The following is a 17,239-nucleotide window of genomic DNA, read 5'->3' as shown; positions in this document are numbered from 1 at the left end:
TCAGTATGTTATGTGCCTACAAGACACTATTTCCAGCAGGTAATTCACTGAAGTACAGCAGTAACTGTAACAGATCCAAAAAACAAGCAAGTAACCCAAACAGTCTGAAAGCTACATTTCCAAACCACAGCAAACATGGATTTCCATAAAGCAGGACAAGATCAGAAGGACAAATTTTCAGCTAGATTCCCACCTCCTAGTTTGAAGAAAAATGTGATGACCATTGTGAAGTGTGAAGATATTTACCTGCTCTTAGTAAAAGAAATATCCCTTTACATCAGCTTTTAGGGAAACAAGACTCAACATTTGGGGTTTAATTTTTAGACACTGAATAGAAAAAAACTCACTAACAGTTCTTGCATACTCACTCACAGCAGTCTCCAAATTCCAGAATTACTTACAGCCAAGTCTCACAAAAAAAAAGCCCAAAAACATTCATTATAATATTCTTACGGAACAAGCATCTCTTTAATATTAGGTATGAGGTATTAGGCCAACCACCTCTTTTAGATGACCTGCACTGTATATTAAAAGCTGGGTTTAATTCATCTGGGAATTTGTTGGTATGTCTTCAGCAGTTCCATTTCCTTCTCAATAGCTAGAAGTGTTGACTGCTCATCAACAAATGGCATGGACTGCAGCTTCCTACAGAGAGTACTAGCTGGTTATTCTGGTTGCCTAATAAAGACGAGCTGTTTAGAAAGATCAGGTTGCCTAATAAAGATGAGCTGTTTAGAAAGATCACGAAGCACAACAAGCACTACTGGTACTGTGTTATTTTATGCAATGCACAGTCTGTAAAGCTTTCGACATCCTGAGTAATACTGTCAGTACACACCATCAGATCTGTCTTGTCTTCAAGCACAGTGAGGAAAAAAAAGGTTTTGAGGCGAACAGTAACAAACCCATGTGGCTTCTCAGTCTGAGAGGATTGATTAGGAAGCTAACGATTGTTTTTAAACTGTGTCACTTCATTGGAAAATTGTCAGGCATGATTTGAAAATATGACTTTCTGCTAACAACATCAGGCAATACCCTCTTCTGTCTCCCACACTGTAGCACCAGTAACGAGTATTAGCACAACCTTAAGACTCCATTGCTGCAAATCCCTTAATCCTGGGTTACTGTATGCTACTATCTGCTGCTTTTACTGACTGCAGCAACAGCAGACTTGGTCTTTGCCTACTTTACACACCTTTTACTTGGCTCCCTATACCAAATACAGTTTATCACCCAACTGGTCTAAAAATTTCTGAACCAGGTTGGTTTTAAAGACCTCCTGGCGCCTCCTAAGTAGCCTTAACACTCACAGTAGCATTCAGAGTCTCTGCAGCTGTATCTGAAATGAACCTTTTATTGCCTTCAAAATTCAAATAATTAAATTAGTTCTCCTATAAAGAAAAAAAAATTAGTAATCAAAGACTTTTTTTTAAATTCCTCTGCTTCTCAACGGTGTAATTCCTCCTCCAGCCTACAGTATTTTTCGAACTTTACTAAGAACTTTTTAGCCATCTTCTAACCACAACATAAAATAATACATGATGGCTCCTATAGCTTTGAAATACCTTACTTCTTGTAAGGTAAATAGACTTGCAGTCAACAGCAAGTAGAGACAGATGCTTCATTTTTGAAGAAATCTGAGAGCAAACTGTCTCATCATCTCTATCTCACCATCCTCATTTCAAACACAGATGGAGTAGCTGATTACATTAACTTCTATTTAAGCTATGATACAAGCAAACTGTTTCAGATACACAGATAATGAGTTTAAATATCAGATGTTACACTGACTGGCTGGCAAAGCAGTAAGCAGAATAAGCTCCTTCAGTCAACTAGATAATGCTCATCATTTAGAGATCGTTATTGGATTCTCAGCTGTTTGCAGAGGTCCAGAGGGTCAGACTAGCCAAAACTGTCCATGCAGTCCATAACATACCAAGAAGTTACTTTTACACATTATTCCATCTACAGAAATCCAACTGTTCAATACTCTTCAAATGGAATTAATGAAGCACAGTAATTTTCAGACCACATGGAAACTTCAATAGTGCAGATCTAAACAGAGTTTGGGGGATTTAGTTACATCAGCACTAAGATTGAATTTTATCTGCAGAAATAATTTTTATTCTGGATATAATGTGACATACTGATTTTAATCTAAAACTCTAAAAAGTTCAGATCCAAGCTACTGAAACCAGGTTTACTCTATCATAAGCTATATGGAGCCGTCTAAATTATTTGCAAAAGCACAAATCCACATCTTTTATTCTAGACTTCACACACAAACACTTGTAGAGGCAATCTTTACTTCACTGTCTGTGCTACTCAGCTCCACAGCTTTTAGGTGGGGGGAAAAAGATTTTATCTCTCTATCACTCTAGTATATGTATACATAGCTCTCTTACAGTGTCTTTTTCATAGTGGGCAAAATACCAACAACAAGAACGCTCAAAGAAACGCACAAGCAAAGTATGAAGCAGGAAGCAGAGGACCTACTGCAAAAGGTCCCCTGGAAATGAGCACAGACATCTACCAGTTCTGTAAAAATTACAGGATGCATTATGGTTTACTTACTGTGAAAACCACAAAATTAATTCTTTGAGACAAACTTTCTGATTCAAGTTTTGCTTAATTGTTTCTATGAGAGAAGACAGGAAGTCTGCCAAAGAGCAACACATCCAAGTGTTTTATTTTGAGTGTTAATACTACAAGTGATTATATGAAAATGTTTTGATATAAGTTAAGTAAATGATGTATTTGCAATTCAAGAGTGAAAGTACACATTATTACTGGTTTTAGGCTTTGTCTGCAAGGGTAATCTGCACCACTACATGCTGGCTGGAATGCAGCTCTGCAGGAGAAGGACCTTGTAGCCCTGGTGGACAAGCTCATCATCACCCAGCAATGCAACCTTGTGGCAAAGGCATCCAACAGCCTCCTGGGCCTTGTCAGGAAAAGCCTGTCCGAATTCAGTCAAAGGGAGGTGATCATTCCCCTCTACTCAACAGTGGCGAGGCCACACTTGGAGTACAAGCTTCAGTTCTGGGATCCCCAGTAGAAGAGACATGGACACACCAAGCAAGTCCAGCCAAGTGCCACGAAAATGATTAAGGGACTAAAGCGTCTTTCAGATGAGGAGAGCCTGAGAGAGCTGTGATCCTTCAGCCTGGAGAGCTGAAATTGCAGGGGGAATCTTACCAATGTGTGCAAATATCAATGTGTATAAAATTCCTCTGATGGGAGGGGAAAGGTGATAAGACTTTGCTCAGCAGTGCCCAGTGACAGGACAAAAGGCAATGGCCTCAGATTAAAGCATATGAAATCCATCTAAATACAAGGAAAACAAATATGTATTACTTTTTTAGCTGCTAGAGTGGTCAAACATTGGAAGAAGTTGCCCAGAGAGGTTGCAGAGTGTCCATCTGTGGAGATATTCAGAACACAACTGGACACAGTCCTAAGCAGCCTGCTCCATCTGACCCTGCTTGAGCAGACAAAGTGGACTAGATGATCTTAAAAGATCCCTTTCAACCTCAATAGTTCTGTGAAAGTTATTTATTAAATCAAAATATTCTAGATTAATTTGGGTATGTCACTACACTGTTATAAATGTAGTTTAAACCAAAAATAAGACTACCAGAGGACTATTGTTCCACACCAACTGATACCAAGTGGATTAATTAAAACAGCAAGTACAACAGGAGGCAGCCTTGGAATAAACACTTGTAAAGAACAACTACTTTCAAATCCAGAGTACAGAACAATGAGGGGAAAAACTGCAAGAACGTGGTGGGGGAGGGGAATGGATACATCTATACAAGGGTATCAGGGCAATATCCAAATAAGGATGCTGGCGCCTAAAGCCTACCTGAATTCAGAAGACAGACAGCTAACCACTGCAGTACCTACACTCACCTGGCACCTCACCACTTGACCTGAAAATTCCAAAAGCACCATCTATACTGCTTGCCCTGTGCACCCAGCCAGCATGTTCCCTGTTCCCTGGCATCCAAGCCAGAAGGCAAGCACCACTGTCATGCTTTCAAAATACTGGGCATTAAAAAATAGTTAGGAAGGGAGAAGTTATTTTGTTTTTCCAAGTGAGATAGCAGCAGTGCTTATTCAGGTTGTGGGAGTTCAAGCTCATGCATCTCAAGGCAATGTTCACCCACCGTGTCAGTTTTTATGTAAGGTCACTTTATCTCCTCCACTTACAGCCTCTTACTCTGCAGAAAAGAATACAAGAAATATAGGCCCAGAATAGAATGTAATGTGACCCAAACACAGTCTTCTGGTTAGGGTGCTCAGACATCAACAAGATTATTTTCAGTCTGGTCCCTGTTCCTGACATTAGTGAATAAATACATACAGTGAGCTTACATTACAGCACAACCTTTTGCCTTTTTCTTAGTCTGATTTAACAGTGCTTCCTACAGGAACATAACAGTCTACCCCTGACTATGAATGCACCCGTTTCTTTTAGATAAGCAGAACTGTCCGTTTCTCTAAATATTTCAGGAACTGGTGAGGACTTCAAATTTGCAACCTGACTCATACCCACCAGCCTTTTTGGAGTACAAGTAACAGTTAACAGTTGTTGCCTTTCTAGTTTGAAAGCGGTAACAGTGATTTACTTTTCTTTACAACCTCTGCTAACGTAATCTGAAAGTGCTAAAAGGTTTTTTCTTTAATAATTATCAAAAATAAGTAAATACTTCAGCATGAAAACAATCCTTTACCACAAGTGTTTCCTAGATAAAGAGCCTTTACTGAGTTCATTAATTGTGGTGGTTTGACCCTGGCTGGGTGCCAGGTGCCCACCAAAGCCACTCTGTCACTCCCCAACTCAACCAGACAGGGGAGAGAAAATATAATGAAAGGCTCGTGGGTCAAGATAAGAACGGGTAGATCACTCAGCAATCACCACCATGGGAAAAATAGACTCAACTTGTGGAAATTAATTTATTACAATTCAAATCAGAAAAAAAACCACCTTCCCCCCACCCCTCCCTTCTTCCTGGACTTAACTTAATTCCCAATTACTCTACCACCTCCTCCCGAGTGGCACAGGGCAATGAGGAATGGGGGTTACGGTCAGTTCATCACATGTTTCTACCACTCCTTCCTCCTCACACTCTTCCCCTGCTCCATCATGAGGTCTCTCCCACAGGAGACAGTTCTCCATTAACTCGTCCAAGGTGAGTCCTTCCCACAGGCTGCATGCAGTTCTTCACAAACTGCTCGAGCATCGGTCCCTTTCACGGGGTGCAGTCCTTCAGGAACAGACCGCTCCAGAGCGGGTTCCCCACAGGGTCACAAGTCCTGCCAGCAAACCTGCTCCACTGTGGGATTCCCACTGGTCACAGCCTCCTTTGGGCATCCACCTGCTCCAGTGTGGGGAGCCCTTCCTCCCCCTCCTTCTTCACTGACCTTGGTGCCTGCAAAGTTGTCACTCTCACAGTCTCACTCCTCTCTTTGGCTGGCACAGTTCATTCCCGCCCCCCCCCCCCCCCTTCTGATTAACTCAGCCTTGGCCAGCAGCAGGTCTGTCTCAGAGCCGGCTGGCATTGGCTCCACTGGACATGAGGGAAGCTTCTGGCATGTCCTCACAGAGGCCACCCCTGTGCCCCCCCACCATTACCAAAACCTTGCCATGCAAACCCACTGCAATAATTCACTGAATGCAAAGTATAAGCCATTTTCTCACAATTCAATTACAGAAAGGATTATTTATCAGTCTGTATTACACAGCACTGGCTATGAAACTAAGTAAAACTAAAAATACTAAGAAAAAATAATCAAGCTTCCTGAAGAGTGAGAATTCTCCAACCTTATAATTTGTAGTACATCAACTTAAATACAGAGTCAGCTTTCTTTAAAAAGACAGTTTTTACTTTTAGCAATTCAAACCATACAGCTACATAAGACAACCTCAAACTGTGAATTTATCTTCAGAAAATGCAAGAATTAAGATTGGGCTTGATACAGCTGATCCAGGTTAGATTCCGTTCAGAGAAAGATACAGAAAGCTACATTTTAAATTTAATGTTGATCCTCACTTCTTATTTTTTGCACACCATGAAGTAGTTTCTATCACATAAAAAAAACCCAACCATGCGTCTGCATCAGCAAGCCTATGAGCTGCATTAGAACTTGGATCTTCCACACTTCAGAGTGATTGGTCACTGCAACAGATATTTTAGTACTGAGGCTTTTTTCACTCACAAATTAATGTTCAAATTCAAAACTCCAGACTCTTGCAGTATTAACATTCTCCAAGTATTCTTCGTTCTAATAACCATTTCCTTCTGCATTGTCTTCACTTTCCTGTCCTCTCTCCATCCAGCTTTTCACCTAGAAGACACTCTTCTTCACTATGCTGCTTACCCCCTTTGTAGATACCCTGAGAACAAAAAAAAATAAATCTCCTAATCTCAGTTCTGACCTTTCAGACGCCTGAAAACCGGAGTCCTGTCCAGTTACTTTGTGTCTGCTACAGATTTTTGAAAAGGAAGTGTCTGCTTTACTCCCAGCCTCTTAGCATACAGTCAGTAAATGTCCAACAATGATCATTCAGGACTTTACAGTCTTTCTTCCAAACATATATGAGGGTATACATGACACTGGCAAGTATATTAAGGGGTAGAGCACATTTCCTAACAAAAACCTTTTTCCAAAGTATCATGCTGCACAAACTTCATAGAAAGCTAAGGATTTTCTCAGAGCCTCAGAGCAATGACACACTCACACTGGAAAGAGACTTGTCCAGCTTCCTCAGGTTAGCATTATAAGAAACAGAATTTTACTATACTGCATTAACCAACAATCCAGTACACAAAACACATTTGTCTGCTACTTATGTCGCTAAATTCCCCATTAGCTGTACAAAAAAAAAACCACAACAGAAAGATAGACTATGCAAAACATTTATTAATGGGTTATGAAAAGCATATTACATTTTACTAGCACTGCCCTGGGATGGTACGGAAAACTGCAGATAGAGGCTTTCCTGCTTCAAGCTGCTATATGGTCCACAAGCAACTCCCTAGTCATTTCCCATGTAGTTTGCATTGGGAACTGGCATCACATACTTGCAGGGATGTGTTCGCTTCCATTCTCAGCACACATGTGCCAAGAGCAGTAAGGAATGCATTGCAATTCACTCTTAATTACATGATGCAAATGTACGAGTGCCTGTTACATGGAAGTTTAGTCCAGACAAACAAGATACTTGCTCAAAATCATTTTGCTGACCATCCAACCACACTGAAAGGCTAAAGCTTTATTTTCCCATTTTTTACTACTTTTTCATTATTTTGTCTCATTTCCCTGTCCCCCTCCCCACATAACATCGTGGCTTAACACTGTGTGTAGCAACAAAGGAAAAAAAGACTTAGATGCAGTGCTACCCTATGAAAGACAAAGATTCATCCAACTAGAGACATGCATTAACAGTCACATGTTGGAAGGGAAGAAAAAAGGCACAAGACCACAGAAGTGCAACAAACAAACAAGATTGTAGAGCTATCTCAGATCTATTCCTTAGCATAAGGAACTACTTTTGGCAAAAGACGACTTATGTGTTCCTTGCAAAGATACCTCACGTACAAGGGCACCTCACATTAACAGGTCAAGCACTGGCACCAGCTGGCACCAACCGATACCTTCCTTTCACCGATACACAAGATTTTGATCTCTCTCATAGTAGTAAGTCTATTCAGTATCCAGAACTAACTAGGAGGAAAGAGCTTTATTCTTCTATCAAGTGGAGGGTTTATGGTTTTTTCATTAGCCAATAAAGTCATTTCCACACTCAAATAAGGGCCAGGAAGTGGAATGCACAGTACATTCTCATTGGCGATGCTAGCAGAGTTTTTCAAAAAACAAAACAAAGTTAGAATTTGCCCCTACTGGTAAAATATAAAAGCTGAGAGGTAACACTTGCAGAAGCACTTAAGAGTTACATCTTCCCTTCAGAAAAATCTGATCCACTCAAATGTTACTCCTAGCTCTAGCTCATACCTAAATCCTTCTTACCAGAGTTTCATGATGCTTCAAGCACAATCCAGCTTACCGTGATGGAAGTATAAGCCTACAGTCAAGGCACCTGCTTTCACTCAGTTAAATAAGACACTATACAGCACGGACGCTAGTCCACTCACTCAATACTACAGCTGCCCTGTTCGTTCTTAGCAAGAATGAGAACAACAATCTAACTACTTCTTTTATATTCATTACATCAGAGCAGCACATCTTACCGCAGCATTAAGAGATTCAAAGTGATGCCCCCAGAGGTCCTAGCAATTCACACAGGAGGGCACTGCATCAGAGGCAGCAAGTTGCTGCTCACCTTCGCATCACATCGATGTGTCCTCTGAGCACACAGATACTGTAGTTGGAACTTAACTTGAGATTTAAAAGACTACATGTGTACACCATTTTTGTTAACATGCTTTTGGTCCTATCTTACATAAGCAATAGAGCAGAGAAATACCTAGGACAGCGCGTCAGGGCTTGAGGCTGTGGCATGTCAACACGGCACACCATCAAGGGAAAAAAAGGGAAAACACTATCCTGAGAGGCAGTAGACTGGCAAGATTTGCCTGGGCACGATGTCACGTTTGTATGGCTATTTTGCTTTTGGTACTGTTCCTAGATGGCTCCGTATAGCACTCTACAGCTCACAGATCTGCCCATCGGTAACCCTGAATGCTGCACGTGAAGTTGCAGTGCCTCATTTCACTGCCGCCTGCTCTTGACACTGAGATTTGCAAGTCAACAGCATGATGTAATCTTTTAGTGAAAAAATCCAAATATTTTTGTTATTGAAACAAAACTAAAAATGCATGCTTTAGGCAAGCCAACTAGAAGTTTTACAAGTACTATCAGGTAATAAGATACAGCAATTTCCTTAGGTGCTCTTCATTTACCCATTTTGGTCTTTGTTTATTGGCCTTCAGACATCAATATCCCAAAAGAAAAACGTCACTCTGTTCAGATAATACTGTCCAATAAGTGCTAAGAATGAGAGATCAGATCAATCCTATATCCTCAATATCAAAGATTTCATTTCTAAGAAAGTCACCTTTCCCTGCACTCATTTTCATGAATAGTGCTTTAAGAGCCTTTAAGTGAATAAAGCACTAATGTAAATGGAACAAACATGAATTTATGAAATTAATTTCCCAGGCTAGCTACAATTTCATCTGACAGTTTCAAATGAAAATAAATAGAATTCTTACCACAATGTATTAAAAATTTAGAACAGTCATCCTCACTCCAGTTGGCTTTTAAGACAGAATGATGTGGGAGGGTTTTTAAAAAAAGCTTTCTTGCTTTTGTGGCAAACATCAGCATTTATGCCTGCCTGAGCAACAATGAACTCAATATTTTCAAAAAGAAAGACCAGTCTTAAAGTCTACTTTAGTTAATGCTGAAGTAATGGAGAAAACAGTATTAAATATTAATTCCATTCAAAAGCAGAATTGACCTGAGGAGATGTTACTAGCCACATAAATCCACATTACCACCATATAGCAGACATCTCAAGACTATTCATACTCCATAGATTGTTAGTTCTGTGTATTCATGAGCTAATGTTACAATACATTAGAAAGGACTGACAAATGAAACATAGCTTAGCTATTTTAAAAGCTGTATATGTCACTAAAACATCTCTCCTACATTGCTAATAAAGTAATAGCAATGTTGTTAATTGAATTTTCATACTTCAGCAATGAGACAAATTTAAAACTGGAGCATGTTCCTGTTTTTAAAGCATGCACATTGTACCTATGAAAGTCTTTACTGATTACTCGGAGTTGTTTTGAGACAATGGTATTTTATTTTAAATTATATAGGAAAGTACAATTATTTATAAGAAGAGTATGAGTTCATCTTCAACTTGTGCAACTGTCATGTAAACAGAATGGAGACACTATCTCATGATCTTTCAAGAGACGATATAGAAAGTGCACAGAAAACTGCACTGAGCGCAAGAAATCTAATTAATATGAAAATTGTCCACACAAAAAAAGCTTCACCACAAATGAAGAATGAAAACAAAATTAATGTGATTTTGCCCACTGGCAGTTAACAGTCATACTCCACTGTAAAGCTTAATCCATTTTATTGCCATTGTCTTGCTGTAAGAGAACTCAGATTTATAAACAGATCAAGGTAAGTTTAAAATAAAAAGAATGTATTTCATGCTCTTCACTGTAGCACCTAGCAGATGTATGCACACAGTGTATCAAGGAGCAGCCCCCCACCCAGACTGCTCTTACCTCTGTAGTTCCTAGATACAGAAGTCACAAAACAGAACCTTCTGAAAATATTTTAATTCTTCAGTCAAATCAAGCATACATTAAATATAACAAAAGGAAAGGAAGATACTGAAGTGCTATGTAAGCATCAACAAATTACATTTGTGGAATATAAAATCATCATAAATTAACTAGCTAATTAAGTTACACATAAAGACTTACAGCGCCTTTGTCTGCATAGTCAAGAATGGCTGAAGAAAAAAGAACTATATCAAATATATTGATATAGGTCGGGTACAACAGTACAAAAAATTAAAGGCAGTGTTTAAGTCACTAATTCTGAAACTTTGCATCTTTCAACTAACACCAAATAGGCCATAATTAATTTGTACTTTAGAAATTAGAACTATTAGCATTTAGCAATTGTTTAAAAACTCACTAGAATCTTGTTGCAATTCTAATTAAAAAAGCTGAACTATGTACCCTTCAGTTCTCTTACAGATCTTCATTGGACAGCACTTTTTTTCCTTGCCTAGTTATCATTTCAGCATGCATATTCAAAACCATCTATGTTTTATTTCACAACATCAAATGATAAAAATTACCAAGTTACAGATCTAAAGGAAAGAAGTGTTAACTTTCAAAGTATACATAGTTCAAATAAAGCCAGTTTTTCAAGAAAACCATAAAGAAAAAACCACCTTGTACATATAATTCTATGTGTTATTACACAGCTTCAAAAATTGAAGAAATTTGAATACTTACTACTCTACAGTGCTTATTATAGTAGCATACAAGCATACATCTACTTTAATATATATTAATAAGTCTTCCCACTTCACAGATGGGAACCAAGAGGGAAAAAATGGTTTGCTCAAATGAAGACTATAAAAGGATGGGAAACAAACACCCTATTACATAAGTGCTAGTCTGGCATCTTATTATTATTAGTTTCTTCTCCATTTAACCAAAACTGTGTTAGCTTTTGTATACTTAGAAGAGCTGAAGTCACTTAATTCTCTGGCAGAGGACACACAGCTCAACTGGACTTAAGCTGCGGCTTCCATCCTACCTCTGAGGATACAAGGCTAAACCAAAGAAAATAAGGTTAACAAACACATTAACTTTCCCTTGAAGTCTAAAACAGTTTCCTAGCATACACCCAGTTGCCTCAGGAAAAAAATTAAGGCTTATACACTATAAAAGCCAGTAAGTCAGCTCAAGAGCCTCTGGTGCCAGACCAAAGCTCTAGTGACCAGACAAGGATTTGTTGATTCAGTTCAAGCCCCCAAACATTTATAATCACTGGGCCTTAATTTTCTGCGAACAGAAGGTCTGTACCAGAAGGCATTTGTAACTGCCTCTCTTTGCAGCCTTTTCTAAAAGTCTCTCTTAGGAGTCTCCATGTTTCTTAACATGAGCATCACCATACCTTGTCCTCTAAGTCCCTTTAAGACAGAGGCAAGAGCTTCACCTGTCTCTGCAAACAGGTGATGCTCTGGGGTCACCATACCGCAGCTGGGCTGGAAATGCCTCGCTTGCTATGGAACCCACTAGATGAGCAGATGGGTCTGGGTCAAGGCCATCAGCTTCAAAGCCAAATCATATATGGTGACAGAGACACAAAAACAAGGTTCCACAAAACTGGGTGAGCAAAATCAATCCTGAAGTGGGCAGTAAGGAAGAAAAATTGGTAGTTCCTCTGTCTTTTCCTGCCCACTATCATCTCCTCCAGCAACACAGCCCTCACCAGTGTTTTGCAACAGTCTGGGATTCATCCTAGCCCTTGATGAGCCTGTTCAGCTCAGCAATCCAACAAAAAGCTAATCCAGCAAAAGAGTGGGTTTCATCAGTTTTCCACGCAGAGTTGATTTACCAATCAGACAAGCACTGAACCAGCAAGAGAGAAATTACAGCAGCACACAGCCAGTAGTGGGACAGTCTTTTTCAGCAGCAAAGAGTTGGCGAAGCCCATCGTGCAGAACCTCATGTATAAAGCTCCAAAACAAAGAACCAATTCAGGAGTAGTCGTCACTATAGTATGTGCATTTCCTTCTTAAGGAGAAAGCCTGCCTTCAGAGTACAAACCGGTGTGTTGAGGGACCTGTACCATGTAATCTAACAGCTGCAAGATGGAACCTTGATTTTGAAACTGACATCACATCAAGGAGTGGTTGAGAAATTTTATGTTTCTTCAGAGACCAAATGAAGACAGCCTCAAATGTATACAATATCAGAAAAAACATGTTCTGCATGAACTTAGCTTAGATGTGACACTGGCACGGGGTTTTTTTTCTATTTAAGAAAAAAGCCTCAAGGCATCTGCAATTTAAATAATCATCTTCAAGAGGTGCATGAATCACCTTTCTTTTCAAATGATATTATTAAATGGTTTTTAATAGTGACAAAGATGCAAAAAACATCAAACACTTAATGGCAAAGTTCTATATACTATCAATGAACTGCTCTTAGGAAAGGAAAAAAAAGTGAATCCTTCTTTTCAGGAAGGCTAACACAGAATGCTGAATTAATCCTGACAGCAAGAGCTACCAATTTGAAAACTATTCCATATAAATTTAATCATCTGATTTTGCTTTGCAACAGATGTAGGTACATACACTACACAAATATTAGTAACGTATTTCCTTTCTTGCCCTCTTACCTGCTCAAATGAAATGCTGATTCCTGTAAACATAAAAATTTGTAAAATAAAAAGGATTTTTGGCTTCCAAATTTAAGTTTCATTTACATAAACCACCAAAGATGCGAGCTAAGTAAAGCCGCATGGGCTGCCTTCTTTCTTTCTTCTCCTTGAGGGGGAGACACCAAAGTTGATGCCGTTATGAAATTTTATGAAAAATTACTAATTTTGTTCAAAACAAGGATGCTTTCCCTTCCTATTCTCCACTGTTCTAGCTTTGAAGAACGAAACATTTCCTTTGTTTCAAAAAAAATTTTTTTTAATGTAAAAAAAAAATTAAGAAGGTTACAGGCATTTTAAAAGGCAGAGACCATTACTGTAACTGACATTCATTGAGGCATGCTAGAAGTTCACGGTATGCTTGTTGACAAAACACAACACACCTTGGAAAAGTGCTACACAGAAAACTTAATAGGGGTACCTGCATTTCTCTCATGATTGAAATGCCTGACTGACTTCTCCATGCTCCTTTACAACCAGTACAGTACCAGTGCAGTTTTACAAAGCAACAGCCCTAAAAACCTAACTCTACAACCACTTACTCCTGAAGCATTACAGACAACATTACATTGTGCAGACAAAAACTGAATATGCCTGAAACCGATATGCTTAAATTTAAGTTTGTTTCAACCTACCTGAAATCTAGTCTACAGGAATAAGCAGCGTCTACACAATGCACATAAATCTAGTCGAGTACAGATATCATACAGAAAAAAGGACAAAATTTCAAAACTGACAACTGATTTTCTGCAGGCTCCATAAACACATTCCAAGAACAGAGCTGACTGCAAGATTGGTGTAAAAAAAGATAATCTGTGCAAAAGGCTGCATATATCACAGTAAAAAACACAACTGAGAAAAGATGACAGTATGTAGTTAACTGAGGTAGAGCATCAAAAAAACAGAGACAGAAGTATCACACTATGATATATATCATTTGAAGATGAAGCCAAGAACCTAAATAGGTGTCAAGAGTTACTGAACAGATTCAAGGAAAAGTTGAACACCTGGAGTTTCTCTGCTGCATCCTAGCTGGAGTATATCCTAGACGTGCCAGAAAGGAGGAAGCAGCTTAGTGTGACTGTTTCGTTTAAAGAAGATAAAAAGACCGGGAAAACACAAAAACTGTCTAAAATATAAATGGATTTGCTCATCTGAAAGATTTGACAGTTTGTCACACCTAAGTCTGTAGTCTCTTTGCTCTTGCAAGCCATTCAAGAAAGTGATGAAGCCTAGAACACACACACACTACGCTCTTTTGTTCAGCAAGAGGTAATGACACAAGATGTTAGACCCACTCTTAAGAGCAGCTAAAACCCAGAATATGTAGGTTCACAACCTTGTAGGGCACATCAAAATACTTGCTTCTACACAAATATTTACCAGAATAAAATGCACATTTGATAACATTAATATATTGATAGCAGTAAACCAAAACACAGTTACTTGAAACAGATAGCACAAGAACACCCAGTAAAAACATCACATAAAATTTAAAAGGACTAGTACCAATCTGTCAGAACAGACTTTGTACTGCCTCTAGCGTATTGCTAAGGCACTCCCTTGACTATACACACAGCAAGGCAGCAAAGAGTCCATAGTCTAACACATGCTAGGTATCATGCTAGTGCAGCACAGACTTAAGTAAGCACAGGTTTCTATGTTTCTTAACACGACGTCAAATCAATCCCATTGCACTGGGGGCGAGGGGGTGGTGGAATAAAATAAAAACAAAATGAAAGAAATAATCCAGAAAGCATGAAACCAAGAAGTTCACAAGCCACGTAACAGTCTTCAGATACTCGCAGAGCAAAGGGAAAGGCACTCCCACAGCAGACCACAGCTGGTAGAGGACAACCGGTCACCCACAAGCCTGTCCCTCAGTCATGAGACTGGGTGAGCATGCAACTAAATCCCAGAGCAACATGGCTGTTGCCAGGTCCTGCTGGCTTGCTTGCTTACTTTCCGCACTTAGGGTTTCAGACTATCAAAGTAGTTCAACGCTAGCACTGGTTTTCTAGCAGCTGCATGACAGAGCTCAAGCACAGGAACCACTATGGATCTTTATGCAGACCAAGATTTAAGAAAGCTATAAAGCAGTCTGTCCCACCTTAGTATCAGACAGTCAATACTCTCCTCCTCGTAACGATTTCAGAAATTAGTTCAGTTGTGCTCCAGTAATATTAGTACACAAAGCCGGCGTTTAGATTAAACCTGCACATAAGCGGAGCAACTGCCAACACAAACTGAGAGAAAAACACACAAACGCAGGAAAACACTTGCAAGAGAGAACCTGCAACCGTACAAAGACGTTCAGACGATGTCTGCACCTTTACTACTAAAGGAAGCGACCAAGTTCTGATGAACTTGGATTAAGTAACTGTTATCCAAAAAAGCTGTTGTGCATCTAGCTTCAAGACAACAGTACTGGCAAGAGTAGTCATAGTCCAGTTAAAAATATTAACGAGGGGTTGTTTTTAAAGGTACAACAATCTCACTTTGCCAGTTTTTTACAGTTTACAAAGCCCTTTTCACAGTTTCATTATACTGTGGGTTGAGTCTGGGGAAACTCATATACAAAGAACAAATCAACGTAAGTACAAGTCAACATCTGAAAAGCTGAAAGCCTTCCTTTCATCCTAAAACGTGGCAAGAAAACACCCATGTGTAACAATTACTATTAAGTAACACCGAGATACGCAACCTACTTTTGGCCAGCATTTTTCTACTGCCATTGAGGGGAAGAAAGAGAAAAATAAATAAAGGAAAAAACAACAGCGACACAAAACCCACACAACCATCGCTCCTCCGCCGCAAGCGCCGAGGGCCAGAGATGAAAGGCACAGGCGGCGGGACCGGCCGCACGATACCCCTCGGCGGCGGGCAGCCCTCCCCGGGCTCCGCTTTGTTCAGCCGCGCCGTGCGAGGCGCCGGTGCCGCTCCCGGCGTGCCGGGACACTCCGGGGCCGCGGGGCCCCGGCGGCAGCAGCAGCCGCCCCCGCTCCGCTCGGCCCGGCCCGACCGGGCCCTGCCGCCCCGCGCCGGCAGAGGGCGAGGCGGCCGTCTCGCCGGGAGCCTGTTTTTGTTACACGGGGGGTATTTAAATGTCCTGCTGTCAATCACAGGGCACTTCCTACACGGCCGGCAGCTCCCCGGCCGGCACGCCGCCGCCGGGGCTCCCCACATAATGGGGGCGGTCACTCGGGAGCCCCGCAGCCCTGGCCCGGCCGAGCCGCTGGAGCCGCGGGCCCCCAACTTGCTCCTTTGTTTAACTGCCCGTGAATCCCCACCGCCGCCGCCGCCTCCCCCCGCCCGCAGCCGGGGGCTGCCGCCGGGCCTTTATTATTCACACGCTCGGCTCCGCAAAACACACGCGAGTCGGCGGCGGCCGCTCGGGACCGGGCTGGAAACGTCAAAGCGTCGAGAAGAGCGGAGCGACCCTCCTCCGCCCCGCGCGCACCCAAACAAAACGCACGGCAGCCGGGAGCCCGGACCGGTCGGGGGGGAGCCCCGGCACCCGGCGCCGTGTCCCCCCCGCACTTCTCCGCCAAGAGACCGCCCTGTCCCGGGAGAGACCCCCGGGGGGAGGGGGCGCGGGGGGAACACGACGCCTCCCCGAAGCCGGCTCAACTTCAGGGTGGCGCCGGCCCCGCCGGTGAGCCCCGCATCTGTTGCTCTTCCATAACCGGCCTCCCCCCGCCCGGCCCGGCCGCCCCTCGCAAACGCGAGCCCATGTGCCCAGGGACGGCAGCGCTGGCCGGCACCGGCCGCTGCCACCGCCGCGGGGGGGAGCCGGAGCAGACAAGAGCCCGGTTTCCGCCACCACCACCACCACCACCCCCCCCGCCCCCGTGCTGCCGCCGCGTAGCCATTGTCCCCCCGGCCGTCACCGGGGGGAGGGTGACTGCCACCGCCTGTGCCCGGTGGCCGGCCGACCCGGCGCCCCTGCCCCCGCGCCGCCCGGCCCCGCGCGGCTCCCAGCGCCTACCTGCCGTGAAACCAGTCCTTGCAGATGTCGCACTCGATCATGAAGCGGCTCACGTCGTAGGGCTCTCGGCACACGCAGTACACAGGAGTCGCGGCAGCCGCCACCGCTCCAGCCATCTTTAAAGAACTCACTGACTGAGGCGCCCGCCCGCTCCCCCTCCCCCTGCCGCGGCCGGCGGCACCAATAACAACAGCGCGCGTGCCAGCCCCACACGCCGCGCGCGCCCCGCTGCCGGCAGGCAGGCACGGGCAGGCGGCGCGGGAGCGAGCGGACAACAGCGCGCGG

At 42.4% G+C, this 17,239-nt stretch overlaps 1 protein-coding gene across 2 annotated transcripts in view; it reads right to left on the bottom strand.

The window, feature by feature from the left end:
* Window positions 1–17,239, bottom strand: part of KDM7A (lysine demethylase 7A) — a 71,830-nt gene extending 54,591 nt beyond the window's left edge. For both annotated transcript variants that reach the window (XM_055711124.1, XM_055711125.1), the window contains exon 1: window positions 16,955–17,239. In XM_055711124.1, coding sequence (XP_055567099.1) covers window positions 16,955–17,070 — 116 coding nt within the window. In that variant the 5' untranslated portion in view covers window positions 17,071–17,239. The remainder of the gene's footprint in view (window positions 1–16,954) is intronic.

Source organism: Falco cherrug, chromosome 5 (assembly GCF_023634085.1).
Source record: "Falco cherrug isolate bFalChe1 chromosome 5, bFalChe1.pri, whole genome shotgun sequence".
NCBI lineage: Eukaryota > Metazoa > Chordata > Aves > Falconiformes > Falconidae > Falco > Falco cherrug.
Note: the sequence above shows the minus strand (reverse complement) of the source record. Positions and strands in the feature narration are given on the sequence as shown.